Genomic DNA, 18696 nt, shown 5'->3' with positions numbered 1-18696 from the left:
GATCTTCCTGCCTCCCACCTTTTGCATACCATGTCCATCTCCTGCCCATGCCAGTACCACTTCCCTAAATACTTTCCATTTTTCACCACACTCCCTGCTTCATTTATACTTACCTTTTGCCATTATACTCTTGATCTTTCCCAGTATTTCTTCAAACAATTCTCTTTCCCAAGTTCACTTACTCTCACCACTTTTCTCTCATATTGTTTCCTCTTTTCCTGTAAACTTTACCAATCTTCACCTCTGACTCCATAAGATAGTGAACGGACATCCCACCACCTGCCCCTTCCAGCATTTACATTATATAATCCTGCATCAAATCTTATAAAAAAAAATCTTACTTTTCCTAAGATAATGTGGATTTAAAACTTGTCACATTACTCATGGTTGAAACCTTCACTTCTTAAAACAAAGGATCAAAAAACCAAATCAAACTCCTCCAAAATTTACAGAAGGTCAAGTTTTACATAGAAATCTATTCATACACCACAATCTTTACAGATCCTAACTTCTAAAAACAAAGCTTGTGAATCTTATGAATAATTCCCAATAGGATTACCAGCCACAAAGATCATTAACCTTGTAATTAGGTTCATAAACCCAAAAATAAAGTAATAAAAGTTATAAATAAAAGTTATGTTTAATGCTAGAAGAATAATGGAGAACAAACAGAGCAAAATACTGGCCACAGTCATGAACAATGAAGCATGACAAACAATATTCTCTAAGTTCCATAAAGCAGCAGAGTCTATGGCATATAAACTTACAAGGTAATGGAAAAACTGAGCGTATAATAAAATCCAAACTTAGCTTTGACAATTACGGTGACTGATATACACAAAAGTGTCAATAATCACTTGCTACAGTGCAACAAAGAACTGGTCCATCCATCATCCTGAGCATTGAATGCCAACTCTTCATTGGGAGATTCCCATATACCTGATCACCAGAAATTCAACATTCCTACCATATCAAGACTGAAATAGAATGAACTGTAAAAAAAATGTATTGCTGAAAATCTAAGAGCAGCTTCATAAGAACAATACTTTCCTGTGTTTACAGTATAACAAGGACAATATGAAATACATGTTAGCATCTAGTAATTTCTATGTTAATCCTAAATTGTCTTATTCTGAAAGTAATTTCATTGATAAATCTATTCACAGGAGACAAAACCAACCAAAACAATGATACCTGTCATGAACATGAAAAGAAAAAGATTGACTTATTCCCATATATAATTGAGCTTATTGAATCCTTAATAGAAAAAAAAAACATTCCATGCATAAATATTCATATAAGTACAAGACAATCACTAATTTGTTCTTAGATCTCTGCAGCTATTCAGCAAGAAATCACAAGTCTTCATTTCCCAGTAGATAAGTGCCCAGAGAAAATAAAAGAAACAATTCATTACAAAGAGCAGAAACAATTTCAACACCTCAACCATAAAATGGAATCTTCAGAGGAACAGCTTTGAGTACCATCTCCATTCCCAACATTCAAGAAAAGAAAACAAGCTAGCATTTATAACAATGGCCTAGTTATAATATACTCTCTCAAGTATCATAACTCATGATCCAATTCCAGTTGCTGGAGGATAACTATGCTACTACTGAATAACAATTATGGTTATAAACAAACATCTTTCATATACGATCATGATACTGTTCACATTACGTTGCACTATAACAAAATGCTCATGACAGAATGTTCTTCCAATTCAAAATACTTTTAAGTCAGATATAACAACCACAAAATGTAAAATGTCTCATGTTTCAACTTTTGTGCCAAGTCTTTCAACTGGTTTACCTCAAACTTCATTTGATCACTACAGAACTTTAAAGTATGCTTATACAATACACTACAAATGCATAGGGGCATTAGTATATGAATAATAATACAATATCAAGCCTCTTACAATAAATTTACATTTACAAAACTTCCTAGTATGGAATGGCATCCTCCTGAACAAGGACATTTGCCCCAAGTCTAAAATCCTACTATACCAATGACAAGCAGCGCACGAACCATGACAAAGAATACCTGCTAAACTCTACGTAGCCCTGGGATCATACTTAAGTTTAAGGGATTTCAAATACAGGGTGTTGCTCCTGTATGATGGTGGCCCCTTCTTTTCATACTAATACCTTATTGCCTCAGTAGCAGTAACCTGTGGTCCATGTAATGCTAAAAACCCCTTTGTTGTTCTAAGATAAGAGTAAAAAAATTTGAGATATGGCAGTGATCAACATCATCATTTACATTATGACACACACTGCATCACAAAGACACACATCATCATCTATACAGCACATTCAAAAAGTGTCATGTATAAAACCATTCACAATATATACGGAACATATTTCGACCTAATATCCTAATGTGCAGTTCACTGTTCATAAGTGACAATTAGCCTCATCTAAATGTGGTAAATACTTGCATTTTGGTGAGAAGAGTACTAGCAACAATTTTAAGTGACAGTTCCTTGTATATACTCAATAGAAAGTAATATTTTGCATAATGCTGGAATCATTTTTCATTCCCCATTCTACCATTTATTCTTCTGAATTCGTTTGTAGAGACCAAGCCTAATATGATGTATATATGAAGTCTTATATAACTAACAACTATCTCCTAAAAACAGTGCAGCTCACATTTGCACATTATAATGAACATCTGCAATATCTATTTTTCCTTACTTCCTTGGCTGTATACTACTATCTACATCCCATATGTAGGCACAAATTTCAACAGCAAAGTTATTTCCCAAATACCCAGACTTATGAAAGGTTATGAAGTACCTTTAGTTACCCCATATGTGTTCTTTCACCAACTCCATGTTATCCAAAGGCATGTAGCATTAGAAATAAAATCAATGGGAATCAATGAGCATAAAAGTCAAATAAGTGTACATCAATATTACCAAAGACAATGGCAAAGACAATGGAGCTCTCAACAAAACTGGGCACAATATTTGGAAATTTGGAAATACTGAAGAGCTCAAGAAAATAAAATATTGTATATACTGTACTCATCTCTTACAATGTCACCCCCTTTATAAGATGACATCCTCCCAAGTAACTCTGGGAACTACATCCAGCATAATGACTGGCTATACAAACATCAAACTGATTCATACCCAGCCAACTCTCCATTACTTTATGCTCAAACCACTGTCTCATGGTTTACAAGTACAAAGCATAAAAACTATATTATAATGCCCTAAAATACAGACAGGACTTGACAACACTGTGCAATAAAAAAGGTTAATCTCATATCAATTGAGAAAACCACAATTTCTTTATACTCTGAAACACCTAGATATCAGCTCAGATATGTACCAATCACTTCTTCCATAATCTTAATGTACAGATATTTCTGATATTTCATACATTCACAAGAATGGTGTCACTGAGTATAATAAAAAAAAAAAACTGACAGTTCTGATAGTAACCATCAACATACCAAAATTTCAGTATGGCTTACAACTTGATATAATTACCAAATCTTCAACATACAACACAAATGAGTTACGAATCTTGGCAAGAACGAGCCTCACGACGTGACTGTGTTCGAGTTTGTACATTACCACGCTGGGACCTGGATTTACCATTGGCTAAGGCATGCTTCTTACCAGAATTATCTCTGTCAACCTGTAAAATATGCACCATTAGAAGGAATAATCTAATAATAGCATAAACAAATACTTTTACTTTCTTATGTGATGAACTTCAGCCGAGAATATACCTATAAATCCCTATTTTTGCACATAAACAGAGGTAAATCATAAAATCTGGTCCTAGACCCAAAGTTTTTAAGTATCCATCTATATCTGCGCATCCATCACCTACAAACCAAGTCTACTTAACCTTTACGGGATGGTGCCAGGAAAATTTCAATGGGTCCCTAAGATGGATAGTTGCCAAAAAATTCAAGAGAATATCTTAGTATCATCAATCAGTAAAAAATATCAAGAATAGTTGAAACAAAAACATTCATGTAAATGAACCTTGCTTGAGACACAATTAAACTTGGTGCACCATGCCCTCTGCTTGTCACTGGTTTGTTAACACCCATCTTCATCTCTTCTACCACCAAATAATATATGATAAACAGAGAGATGACTCTTCTTAGTGCTGATTGTTCAGCATCCAACAAATCATCAAAGACTATCAATAATCGCTTGGGGTATACAGAGAACACACATCAGGGTTCTATCATCCCTCATCACATTATATGAGTAACTAAAATTCTTTTCCAATGCTATCTGTAGATGCTTGTGACATTGTGCATCTCTATACACCAAGAAAGCATTACTTCCAATTTAAATGAGAACAGAAAAGTATCTGACTGCAAAAGTACAGCTTGGGTACCAAGAATGTTAACCATACAACCTTCATTGTGTTACGTGGGTTACTGATATTTTTGGATTCTTTCCTTTTGCTAACAGCACAAGAGTTGCCCTCTGCCAGCAGTCTCTTATGGGTGAGGCACAAAGGGCTAAGAAACAACACTGGAGTTCACCAGTTATGGAGACTCTTTTGTTGTGGTCATCCCCTTGAGGGAATTCCTAGAGGGAATGGACATCAGAGATATAGCTAGACAGATAGAACTGTTGTTGCCTGTGACATATGGTAACTATATATTCAAATAAAGTATGCTTTCCAATTTGAATTACAGCAAGAAGAAGCAAATCATAAATGCTTGACTTAAGTACAGATACCTTAAAGCATTCAAATACTGTACAACTAGTCCCTTGAGCGTTAGATAAATCTAATCAAGAAAGCTTGCTCCTTCAGTTCTGCCAAACATTTTCTCTCATGAAGTCATATCAGATCTGTGCATCTATATATCTAGTAACATTAATCCATTTTCAGTTTTATGGCAATGTCAGGTACATACAGCCTCTTCAATATCACATATATATCCTCAACCTATGCCCAATATGTGAAGTGGCACAATGACTTCTTACATTTTCAGTTTAAAGACTTAACTGATTTGTCAACAGAGACCAAATTTTTTCTTCATCTCACTTTCATTCACGAAATGCTTCTACTGCATCTGATCTCCATTCACTCCTCAACATCTTTATGTAAACTATCCCAGCCTAAATAACTTCTCACTATATCTATCCATCTCTTCCATGGTCAAATTCTCTTCCTTGTACTTCCTACTGTATTACAATTATCTTACTGACCAGTTCACCATCTACCATAACCAAAACAATCTCAAAGACTTTCATCCATACTTCTTCCTAATGACTTTTTTACAACAAATAAGTAATATTGAATCAGGGCATGTGAAGCATCTGGGGTAAAGCATGGAAAGTTGTATAGGTATGTATATTTGCGTGTGTGGACGTGTATGTATATACATGTGTATGGGGGTGGGTTGGGCCATTTCTTTTGTCTGTTTCCTTGCGCTACCTCGCAAACGCGGGAGACAGCGACAAAGCAAAATAAAAAAAAAAATAAGTATTATATCATTCTTCAATAATTCTCTCATTTCACTCATGCAAGCTAATTTTGTTAATATAATAGTAACCTAATTCACAGCACTCTTATACTTTTTATCTTACATTGGAGGCTCCAGCCAAGAACAAAAGTCCACATCAAGGCTGGGCCTTAACTGAAATTATGGAGAGGATTATGAAAGGAAAAAGGAAGAGACAAGGGAAAGTATTTATGAATTTTGGAGAAAGTGAAACCTGCTTTTTATACTGTGCCAGATCATAGTTATTGGGAAAGTCAAGAGTTCTAAGACTTCAAAGTGTATGGGAAGAAATGGTTATCAAAATGGCCCACCCTTAAGTTGCCAATAGCCACACAGTAATCATGTGATGCACCAGCTTGCCAAGTATTGCCTGGTTCAGCTAGTGATTGGGGCACATATGCAGCCATCTCTTGGGAGCATCAACCACAGTAGCACCTACAGAAGAAGGAAAAAGAACCAACATTGCAGCATATCAAGAGAGTCAAGTTTGGAAGTTAGCCTGGGAGAGTTTATAAGTCAGACTGCTTTCAACTCAATTCTGTCAAGGAAGAATGCAGAACTAGAACTACCCCAGATGGGAGAGCAGTACTTCATACAAGGGGTGAACCGAGCCTATATATGTATGGAGCAACTGTTCAGAAGAAAAGAAATTAACATCTAAACAGGACTCCTAGTTTCCTTGAGGCAGACTTAGCTATTCCTGTAATGTGGGTTTTCCAAGAAAGAGTAGATGTTATAGTATAACCAAGCATGTACGCAAAGTTGAGATGAAATTACAGAACTGTTAAAGGAGAGATGAGAACTGTGAGGAGTTTTCGTCATAGAGATAGGAAGAAACTGGGTTAAAGAGGCATTAAACTTAACTAGGTTTCCTTTACCCCACAGAGATATTCTGTCTAAGTCTGAGTTTACTGAGGAAGGTGTGTCAAGACGAGATGCAGACAGAGTGAGAGAAGAAGAAACAGAATTGAAGGATGTGGATAAATACAAAGTTGAGTCATCAGTGTTTAAGTGCATTTGGTTGTTTGTTGATGGAAAAAGGGGGTAGGGAGGTTGCTCAATCAACAGCCAAAGAGACAGATTGGCAGGAGAGGATGCTAGATATGAAGGAACAAAGTGGGGGAGGGAAGCTAATAGAGGGAAGCAGATGCCACACCCTGTTAAAAGTTTTGGATATCTCAAGGGCAACTACACATCTTTCAGGGATGATGGCCAGATATTAGCAAGATAAGAAAAAATGTTAATGATGGATCTCTCCTTACAGAAGCCATACTGATGATCAGAGAGAAGACAGTGAGAGTCAAGGTGTCTAAAGATATGGAAGTTGAGGAAGGATTCAGAGAGACTTGAAATATCTTTAGAGATTTCATTATCAATGGAAAATACCATTGAATAAGGTCCTGTAAATAGAAAATAAGTTTTTCAAATCCATCTCTACAGTGAGCCCTTAATATTGTTCTAAGACTTTACACACTAATTCTCAAATGTTACTATTATATAACATCACTTTAGGAACCATTTCTGTGGGAAGACCCCAGTACTCTATTTTACAAGTATGTACTTTTATGAATTACACATCTTTTACTGTATTTTTACTTTAAGTTTGATTTCAATGAAAACTGTTGCTTTTACCCAACAAATATCATCTAAATTATGGTATTTTCCTGTTACATTCTGACAGGCTATTACTGACAGTTGGAAATCCTCAGTTTGATGAAAAGAAAAAATGAATATTAGGCACCTTTTACAGGCAAGAAATTTCCTGACCGAGAACTGCAAACACCCAAGGAGAAAATGATAAAGTTATTGGACTTTTTTTACAGATGACTCTACTTTTTAAATAATGCTAAAGAGCAAGACATATCACCTTTTTCTTATGACTCATGTTATGAGGCACATATGGCATAGATGACAAAGAAAAACATTTGTTGATGTTAGTTTTAAGGCAACCATTTTGGATTTCAAACCTCTTTGAAAAATAAACATACTCTGATCTTTCTTAGGAAAGTCCTTACAATTTTCATGAGGCTTAACAATGCTGTTAGCAATATAAGGATGTTTTGCTTCCACGATGAGCTACTTCTTTCATGGCTTTTTAACTGTCCCTTTGCCTACAGTGAACTCTATATCTAGGACCTACAGAGATCTACATAACTGCTATCAGTGGGAAATGAAATATTAGTAACCGATTCAAAAAGAGATATGAACATTTTCAAACAGAAACACTTCTGGTGTACGCCATCAATTTGCAAATCTGAAGTTCCGATAATCATATTAATAAAAATTCCAAGAGCTACTCAAATTGACGAAGCATAAACACTTAATCTCCAAGAGGCATTACAAGTTATGCAGATAAATTCTAGCAAACAAACAAATACTTGCTCAAGGCATTATCATCATCTTACAAGCCAAATCAAAAGCAGTATCTAAAACTGAGTCAACCGCTCCATTCTCTAGCAAGGATAATCTGAGATAAAATCAATCTTTGCAAAATAATCATCAATCAATTAAAAATTTTCTTAGATGAAAGACCTGAATTTTAGCAACTGGTAAAACAGGAGGATTCATAAAAAGCTTTTCCCAATCAGGCTTATCAACAACTAAAGGGCTATATCATCCAATCCCCTTTGAACAAGAAGTTTAAATTCTGCAAAATGAAATCCAATGAGATCTCCACTAACTTTACCTGAACTAATCAAGAGTCACCTCCAAAAAATAAAGGTTTTCACTACGTGTGGATCGCTAGAAAACTTATTTCCACAGGTCACTCTATAAAAGAAAGCATCATACATACAGACATTACCATATTACATTATAATCATTACCTTAAGAGTATCAGCCACTCAGACAAAAACATTATCCTTTTTGAGTGCTTAAAGTGCAAATCATCACCCATGGAAAACATAAAATCTAATCATCCCCGCCAGTTGAAAATATACACGGCATTCTCTGCTCCAGGGTTAGTCACATCATTTGGTCTAAACTGACACAGTATCCACTCTGAGGAAAAATGCATATAATTCAGAGAATTAATTTCCACTTTCTAACAACAACACACATGAGCATGAATAATTGAAGTTCTACAAAAAAAATGCCTATGATTTAATAGGAGAATCCCTAGAACCACAGGCTGCTGTGATGGCAACTGAATCTTGAGCTTTGCAACCCCTCTACCCCTTTTATGGGTTACTACAGCACTCAGGAAGTCAGACATATATACCATCTGGGACCATAGGTCACGAAGTATAATAATGTAATACTAATGGTAATAGACATCAACAGAAAATAAGGAGCTTCAGTGATGACACCATAATAAACAGAATGATTGTATCAGAAGGTAATTAAATGGAGAGGCAAAAAGATTTGGAAAAAACTACAAATAAGCAGAAGTAAGCTTCTTTTTTATACTTGTTCACTGTATCCCGCATTAGCAAGGAAGCACCAGGAAGTTGTCTAAGCAAAGAAAGGCCACACTCACTCATCCATTCTCTAACTGTCATGTGCAATACATCAAAATCACAGCCCCCTATCCTCAAACAGGCCCCACAGACCTTTCTATGGTTCCCCCTCCTGCTTCATATGCCATAGGTCAGTCCACTGACAGCACATCAACCCATGTATACCACATTGTTCCTATACACTCTTATCATATGCCCACCTCTCACCCTCCTGCATGTTCAGGCCCTGATCACTCAAATCTTTTTCACTCCATCCTTCCATCTCCAAACTGGTCTCCCCCTTCACCTTGTCCCCTTCACTTCTGACACTTATATGCTCTCCATATGTCCAAACCATTTCAGCACACCCTTTTCAACTCTCTCAACCACATCATTTTCATTACCACACCTCTCTCTTACCCTTTTATTACTTACACAATCAAAGTACCTCTCACAACATACTTATCCTTAACATTTCATTTCTAACACATCCACCTTCTCTGCACATCCTCATCTATAGCCTGTGCCTTGCATCTATACAACATTGTTGGGACTAATATGCCTTCAAACATATCCATTTTTGCCCTCCAAGATAACAACCTCTCCTTCCACACATTCTTCAGTACCCCAAGAACATTCATTCCCACACCTATCCTAAGTATGTAAACTTAATGGAATTCAATAATGATATATTTGAGATAATAAGTTATGATAACACTTCAGTGACACCAAAGAAGGGACCAGCAGAGAAAGAAATAAGAAGTGAGACAAATATAAAAGATCTGGGTGTGTCACAATTGATTAGGCAAGAAGTGCAGGGAATGCAGTGATTTTTAACCCAGCCAATTTGAAAAAATCTCATTATTTTGGGATCTCACAGCCAGCTTCTTTAATCAGTTGTTAATACAGAAACCTCCTTCCTTCTTTAATCTTACATTCAACACAAGCAAAGAATATCTCATTACCATTCACTACAAATGTGAAAACTGATATTAGTAATGATGCAGAGGGGAAGTGCACAGTGAGGGAATAACCACTACCACCTCTCCTTCACCTATTCCTCACTCTCATTTCATTACTACAGACCCATCCACTCATATACACATATATACATACACAAACACACACATACACATACATATCAAAAAATACATATATGCATATAACCATGAGGAAAATGAAACATGATAAGTCCCCAAGTTCACTTTTGTATAATGATCGCATCATCAGGGGAGATACAAGAATGAGACAGAAGACATAGAACAGTCAGTTGGTACACAAGGAAGAGACATAGCTAAGACACCATTGGTAAACAAGTTTGTTTACCAATATAGTAGGCCAGTGGATATTACTGGATTACATATCAATTGAAAATTGTGTAAAAGAGACTTTTGGAGCGACAGCTTGAGGGATGTCTGATCACTGTCTTGTGGAGGCAAGGGTGAAGATTTGTACAGGTTTTCAAAAAAGAGAGGAGAGTGGTGAGAGTAAGTGAGCTTGTAAGACAGATTAAGTGTAGACTGGCAAAATATGTGAGAAAATGAATTGAGGGGAGTGGGTGAGGAATGGGAGGTATTTTAGGAAGCAGTGATAGCATGTGCAAGAAATACATGTGGCATGCAAAAGGTGGGAGATGGGCAGATTAGAAGGGGTAGTGAGTGGTCGGATAAAGAAGTACAGATGATCAGACATCACATCGCTTGCCTATCTCAGCACATCTACATCCAAAAGTCTCTCCATTATATGCCTATCAATTAATATGTAATCTAATAATGCCCATTGACTATTTCTCCTACTCACATATGTGTACTTGTGTAAATCCCTATTTTTAAACCAGGTATTCCCAATCGCCACTCCTTTTCCGGCACAAAACCCGACAAGCTCTTCACTATTTCCATTCATAACACTGAATATCCCATGCATCCCAATTATACCCTTAACTGCCACATTCATATTTAATCTTCTGGCAATGTTTTCATTCTACACCATGTTTTTACATTTATGTGTGTGTAGCTTTAAAAATCCATTGAAAATTGAGCTTGAGTCATCATATGTATCACAAGATTCAAAGAGCAAGCTATACATGTGGAAACAATCAATGCAGATGTTCTACAGGACTTCAGTGGTGCGTACAGTATAATTATCAATCATGTTGGTATGAATTATGTTGATGATGGTGGTGGAGCGAATGGTAGTACTGGCTGTAAAGATAATCATTGTTACTGATATAAGATGTATGTTGGTTTGATGCTGGAGTGGAGATAGTGATAATGAATGGTGATGTTATTGGGGTGGATTGGAATTTTTCCACATCATTTGAAAATATAGTAATCTTATAATGCATAACGAATCATTTCACTGTATGATGGGGAATTCATCTACACACACAGAAATGCAAAAACACTTGGTGTAGAAAGAAAACAATGCAAAATATCACAAATTTATACACCAATCACCTCCAGCCTGTCTCTGCCTGGTTCACTTAAGGTGAGGCATGGGCAAAGACCCCCAGAATGTGATTGTGTTAGATATAAGGCTGACAGACAATCATTTTAGTTATATGATTATTTCAGTCACATACGTTGAGGACATATGTATAGTGAAAACTTAAAATACATACCCGAGCCTTCTGGTTGGATACTCCACTAGAAGTCCGCTGTACAGGAGCAACACCATTACAAACTGTCCCATTGGTCTCACTTTTGTGAGATACTGATCCATTCTTGCTCTCCTTCAGCCTCCTCTGGCACTATAAAAATAAGCTTATTGTTATATGTACATAAGGAAGAGAATCAAATGTTTGCATTGGGAAACTAATCTTTTTGCACTGTAACTAGAGTTCAAAGAAAGCAAGTTCTCTACCACTTTCCATGCACATCCCTTAAGCCCAAACAACTCCAAAATACATGGGTCAGACTACAGTAGCACTAAATAATACACTCACAGACACTTGAGTCATCATCCCTGCTCCTCCCTACTGGGGCAACTGAATTCGCAGTCCAATTCTATTTAGCTAAAAGAATACATATTATTGACATATTAGGTTCACATAAAACATGACTTGCATTTATGGAGAGGGTGGCAAGGGCGGTAAATGCGAAATTCCTGAAGAGAGGGGTGAGTACGCAGTCTGAAGGGGATGAGAGGGTCTGGGAAGTGAGTTGCTGTTGCCCTACAGGAAAGCAAGGTTTCTTTTTTTTTGCCCTCTTCAAACTCTAACTGAGTTCAGAAAACACATTCTTTGACAAAGGTAATTTCATCTATCTATATCTCAGAAAGGCGTGCAAGGAATAGAGTGAATTGGAACGATGTGGGATACCGGGGTCAACGTGTTGTCAATGGATTGAACCAGAGCATGTGAAGCATCTGGGGTAAACCATGGAAAGGTCTGTGGGGCCTGGATGTGGAAAGGGAACTGTGGTTTTGGTCCATTACACATGACAGCTAGAGTCTGAGTATGGACAAATGTGGCCATTTTTGAGTGTTCCTGGCACTGCCACACTGGGGGGATGTTATTTCGTGTGTGGCGGAGTGGCGACGGGGAAGGATGAAGGCAGCAAGTGTGGGTATGTACATGTGTATATATACATGTCTGAGTATGTATATGTATGTATAAGCTGAAATGTATATGTATGTATATATGTGTGTGTGTGGGCATTATGTATATACATGTGTTTGTGGGTGGGTTGGGCCATCCTCATCTGCTTCCTTGAGCTACCTCACTAACACATGAGATGGCAGTTAAGTACAATAATATAACATATCTCTGACGCCCATTCCCTATGGGAACTCCCTCGAGGGGCTGGCCACAGAAAGAGTCTTGATAACTGGTGAACTCCAGTCCCACTTCTTTGCCTTTAATGCCTTACCCTTAACATTAAGGCCACTGGCTAAGGGCAACTCTAATGCAGTGTTTTAAGAGGCTACTCACTCATGTTTACACCAACTACTATTAACTACTGTGTCTACCTAATGTTTCTGCCTAATGTTCCAACCTATTACTTCTACCTAATGTTTCCAGCTAATGTTCCTACATACTACTTCTACCTAATGCTCCTGCAATTTTGCCAAAAGGCAGGGCTAGCATATAGCACTCACTACAGAAAAAACTAGGTGTTAGGAAGAAGGAGCTGTGTAAGTTCAGTGTTGTCAAAAGTTACGTGAAAAGGAGATATATGTTTGTGGACAGAATGTGTGGGTGAAACAGAAAGAAAGGACAGTTACCTGGCTCAAAGGAGTGAAATTTGACAGCCTGATCACAATCCTTAAGTTTTCAATACAGAGCAAAGGAGTGGACAGTGGACCAGAGAACATAACATGAAATCAAGTAAGAAACTTTTGAATAAGATGTAAAGAAATATTTTCATAGTATTACAGTGATGGATAAATAGAAAAGACTGACTGAGGACATGTTTAAGCCAAACAGAATACAAAGATTTAAGAGGTTACATGATAGGAGAGAGTGTGCAAAAGATGTGGCCCCACGAGTGTAAAACTCCTTCCCTGTGCAGTACAAATAGGTCGTTAGAAATGGATAGCTACACACATAATCTTGTTATCAACAACAGCAGAAACAGCTGAATGTGACTCTGCCTAACTGGTCTGTTTATGATTATCTGTTTGGGTAAGTGAACACTATGTTTTAGCATTAATAGCCTGCTAAGAATTTTCCAGTTGCCCTGATAAAAAAGGTTAGATACCATGAGTCCTTCAAGCACTGATGGGTGTAGAAACCTTTATATCACTTTTAAATAGTCATAATGGTAGTATATAAATATGGAGGAAATACTGAATGCATACCCTGAATCTGTAGGCTCGTACATAGAACTGCCCAAACAGCACAATGAAACTGGTCATGTACACCACCAACGCATACTGCATCCACAAAGGGAAGTCACATCCAACAACAATTGCTCTAGCACCTAGTACTCCTGCACTGGTAAACTGAATCTGCAAGCAGAAAATTATTTTAGTAACTTATCTCAAAAAAGAAAAATCTTATAAAAAATCTACTTTTTAAGCCCTGAGGCAAATACATTTTGATTAATCATATGTCAATTCCTTTTTAGCAAACAAGTATGTTTACATGCATGTAAATGAATGTATATTCATTATACATTCAGAGGGGTTTATATCATAAGCACTCTTTCATATCTATCTACACACCTATTTACTGCAGTTACCAGACAATGCCTTCGGCAAGGCTTATCACTGATGGTACAGTCTCATCAAAGGACCTACAACTTCAAAGGAGACTAATTTCCCTGCTACAAGAAGTAGGGCAGCCATGGACTATGAAGCCTTAAGAAAGAGGCCCCGAGTAACACCAAGACTTTCACAGAAAATGGTCGTAGGGTAATTATGAATAATTTCACCACTTTTACCTTATCTACTTCATAAATCAATGATAAAAATGAAAAATGGACTCAGAGACATTTCAATACTTTTACCATAACTACTTATTAATTCTAAAAAAATTGAGAAAATTACAATAATCAAAATCTAATAAAAATTCAGGTTTTGAAGAAAGAAGAGACATCTTTACCAAAGATAGAGCTCTATGAGTATCTGATGGAGGGCTTTCAGAGGAGGATGGTCTGGACTGGGTGGCAAGTTATCATTCAGTGTAAGGTTGGTCTGGATTGGGAGGCAAGTTATCATTCAGTGTAAGGTTTTCTTTACTTTGTTACACAGGATTTTTCTTTTGGTTCTCCCTCCTTCATGTGAATCTGTTTCCAGATGTTCACAGGGTTCAGTATGAGATATATAAGTTTACAAGAACAAAAAACTTTTTTCTATTGAAAGCAGAGCCATACAAGCATCCACTTCATTTTCTTTACCTTCCTTCCTCTTCCAAAAACCATTCCTTAATTCCAGACAGTAAAAGGCCTGAAGCAGATCAGAAATCAAAGAATTAATGGTGGTGACCAGCTGTGCCCTGCCACATCATCTCTGTATTATGATGTCAAGGATCTGGGCAGGTTACCATACGATGGTCCAGCCACTATCAACAAGTATCTAAAAACCTCTTACACTTTATAATGGTCGATGGGTGTGAAATTTCATGGAATAACCAATTTTGTGCTTTAATCCTATCTATCTATCTGTATCTCTGATGCTAGTTCCCTTCTGGAACTCCCTCAAGGGGGTGGCAATGGCAGCAGTGTCCACATAACTAGTGAAATCCAAAGCTTTAACCCCTTCCAAGCAAATGCTTTCACAAACACTCATAGGGCCCTCTCCACAGGAGGGATATCATACGTGAATGACTGTTCATCTAAGATCATCTGCAACAATATAACTAAAAAAAATTTAATAACATAGATACTCTTATGTTACAATAGCTTTAGAAACTTTGTATATCTACACTGCAATATCTATATTGCTTGATTTTTCATCTCTTTAATCTTTTTAGCTTTTGGACATATCAGAATAGTGTTTTATTTTAAGTTTGTGCAATTACCCATTTGGGTAGGGAGTTTTACACTTGTGGGGCCCCATTCTTGAACATTTCCTACTCTCACAGACCTTTCTAAATTTTCAGTTGCTGGCCGCATTCATCATGTCTTCACTTATTCTGTTCCATTCATCTATCAATCTATCTATATCTCTACAGCACATTCCCTTTGGAACTCCCATCAAAAGGGTGGCCATGGCAAAAGTCTCCACTCAACCCTGTCCTTACATGCAGCATTCCATGCAGTTCTCCTCCATTTCTCTCCCACAAGTACTCTTCCACTCTTATATCAAACTATTTAATTGTACTATCATATACTCTCCTTGTAAACTCCCCCTCTTGCATTCTTTTCACATGCCCAAACCACCTCATAGTATTATGTTTCACACACTCTACCACTCCACAATTGATACCCTCTGCATTCCCTGCCATAAATCTCTCATACACCCCCTCAATACTTTCTTCATTCCATCTAGTCATACCACACGCTCCTCTCAACTAACTCATTTCCACAGCCTGGATTCTTGACCTCTGTAACTCATTTCATGCCCATGTTTTGGCTGCATAGGTCAAGGATGGGAAGACCATGCTGTCCTTTAATCCTTTCTTCACTTCCATACTTACACCTTTACTCTTCATTGTCTACCAAGGGACCCAATTAGTCTCCTACCATGTACTACCCTCTCCCTTATATCTCATTCCAAAACCTACATAAGATTGCTCCCAAATTTATTTTCTGTCACCTCTTCCAATCTTTCTCCCCCACCCCTCCATAAATATGGTACAAATAAGTATACTTTCTTCTCTCACTCTATAGGGCTTTGCAAAATCAATACTTTCATTCTGTGTCCTTTCAAACACCATTACTTAACTTTTAAATTCACTTACTTTCAATCGCCTATGCTTACACACATCATGAAAAAAACAGTTACAACCTTCTGCAATTCCTCTTCATTGTCAGCAAACAACAGAGTCACACACAAACAGGCTTGTCTCTAGCCACCATACCTCACCATCACACTTCATCTCTACACCCCTCTTCCCTTGTTTTGCTTTCATTTCTCTTACCACTCTATCCACATATGTGTTAAAAAGTCATGGTGACATCACAAAGCCCTGCCTCATACCCACAGAAATACCAAAACTTTTGCTCAATTCATCTACCAGTCTTATACTATAACACTACTTCTTTTCATCTACTCAACAATTTGCTTGCTTAACTTCATGTGACATCCTCTATTGAAGAGCTGTTCACTGTCTGCTTCATCAATTTGTTTTACAAACTTAAATGACATAATCAGGTCATTCCTCACTCCTCTCTCTTCCAAGGAGGACATTTTTAAGGTTTCTAGCCTTTCTCTATAAACCATCTCTCTTATTTCTGGTACCATCTCAGGACCTTCTCTGTTAGCTATTTGTACTGCTTTAGGAGTGGTGACCAACTTGAGAAGCATATTCTAATTTTGGCCTCATATAAAACATGACCATCTTATAAAATATTTCCTTAGCCATGAAACTAAATGCAACTCTTAATATTTGCTAGCAGACAGTTGGGCTCCTTTACTATTTTTCAAAGGTGTGATTCTAGTTACAAAATAAGGACAATGTCAACTCCCAAGTGTATATGAAATTATCTATCAGCAAATTACAGAGACAGATATTTAAGTTCATAAGCCCCTGATCTCTTATATTTTCTAAACCATCATGAAGGTCTTTAAATCTTTGTGAGCTGCCAGCATACACGGTCTCCTTGCTTACACCAATCCAGCAATTCACCACCCTTAAACTAAATCAGCATTTGTTTACACTGTGATTATCATTTTTGGTAAATATTTTTGAGTTATGAAGAGAGAGTTTTAAAAAAGTGTTGCCTTGTCTCTGTGTAAATATGTGTCATGTTAGTTAGCTCAATGGTTCACATAAGAATCAACTTACAGAAATATATTCTCTGAATCAAACTTACTGACATATCAAGCTGGTGAGCTGCAGTGGATTGAATCGGGGCATGTGAAGCGTCTGGGGTAAACCATGGAAAGCTGTGTAGGTATGTATATTTTGCGTGTGTGGACGTATGTATATACATGTGTATGGGGGTGGGTTGGGCCATTTCTTTCGTCTGTTTCCTTGCGCTACCTCGCAAACACGGGAGACAGCGACAAAGCAAAAAAAAAAAAAAAAAAAAAAAAATCTTTATTCACTTTGAGTCAGTAAATTACATTATCATCTGGTTGGATACTGCTCACATGAACAAAATTCTATTGGTTCTTTACCAAACCTGGCTACAGTGAAATTTTCTGGTCTTCCTATCCGTACTGCTATTTTACTAATTTATTCTGCCAATGAAAACTGCCAATGAAAACTATCATATTCTAGATATAGTTCACTTGGGCCTCGCTATGATCTACTCCCTTTCCTTACTTGAACAAAATGCTTGTCTGTCTGACTTATGAAGTATTAGCTTTCTAGAGTACTCCCCACTATCTGTAAATGTAAAAAGTAAATATAATAACTACCTACTTACCAACTGAATACAGGTAATATGTTTCTTCCACCATAAATATTTTTGAACAGATGGCCCAAATGATGATAGGCCATAGTAGGCATACATAATCACATGAACAAAGCTGTTCATCATTGCTGCTAGGAAAGCTGAAATGGCAGAGGATCATTAAAATCTTATTCTAAGTTCTTACAATATTCAGTATAATACAAACATTGACCAAATTTGCATCTATCTATCTCTTCAACTATGCCTCTTGTGCAATGTCTTTCTTTAACAACTTATCATCATGAATCATTTCCACGTGACAAAACAAATTCAATATATATATCTCTTAACCTACTCTGTGACACCACAGCTCATGTCTTTCTGACTCTGACATCCTATTTCTCCTATGCACTTCAACATTACTTTCTGCATCTCATCTGCTAATACTGCAAACACCCTTCAATCAGCTCATTTTAGCAGATCACAATCTATACCATCTAATCTATTCCACATTTGTGTTTCACATCTGTTGGTCAGGGTTGGCAGGACAATGCTACCCTGAGATCATTTATTTTATATTCCTGGTCACAAATTTTTCCTTCAATATTCTCCAAAAGATCTAATCTCAGTCTTTACCAACCCTTCCAATACGCCATGTTTGCAGAGTAGTGAGTCCAGATAGCAGCAGGCCAAGGAAAGAAGTACTAACATCCAGATTTAGAAGTGCTAATTTGGTGCACAGAAGCATCTATCACCCTTCATGTTAGGACTGCTGGTTTTACTTTCTGTCTCACTCAAGCTAAGTCACCAGGCTAGTC

The 18696-nt window shown here is 37.1% G+C and overlaps 1 protein-coding gene across 2 annotated transcripts in view; it reads right to left on the bottom strand.

Annotated features, from left to right (window-relative positions):
* Positions 1-432: 432 nt before the first annotated feature.
* Positions 433-18696, bottom strand: part of LOC139761323 (very long chain fatty acid elongase 4-like) — a 39840-nt gene continuing 21576 nt past the window's right edge. The window contains exons 6-9 of one of the 2 annotated variants that reach the window (XM_071685384.1): positions 17912-18039; positions 13734-13883; positions 11554-11682; positions 433-3656 (exon numbers count right to left, since the gene is read on the bottom strand). In XM_071685384.1, coding sequence (XP_071541485.1) covers positions 3534-3656; positions 11554-11682; positions 13734-13883; positions 17912-18039 — 530 coding nt within the window. In that variant the 3' untranslated portion in view covers positions 433-3533. Of the gene's footprint in view, positions 3657-8252; positions 8497-11553; positions 11683-13733; positions 13884-17911; positions 18040-18696 lie in introns of those variants that run through there. The other variant, XM_071685385.1, reaches the window with a different exon arrangement.

The sequence above is a fragment of the Panulirus ornatus genome, chromosome 40 (genome assembly GCF_036320965.1).
Source record: "Panulirus ornatus isolate Po-2019 chromosome 40, ASM3632096v1, whole genome shotgun sequence".
In the NCBI taxonomy this organism is placed as follows: Eukaryota; Metazoa; Arthropoda; class Malacostraca; order Decapoda; family Palinuridae; genus Panulirus; species Panulirus ornatus.
The sequence above is the reverse complement of the archived record's forward strand: the minus strand, read 5'-3'. Positions and strand labels throughout refer to the sequence as shown.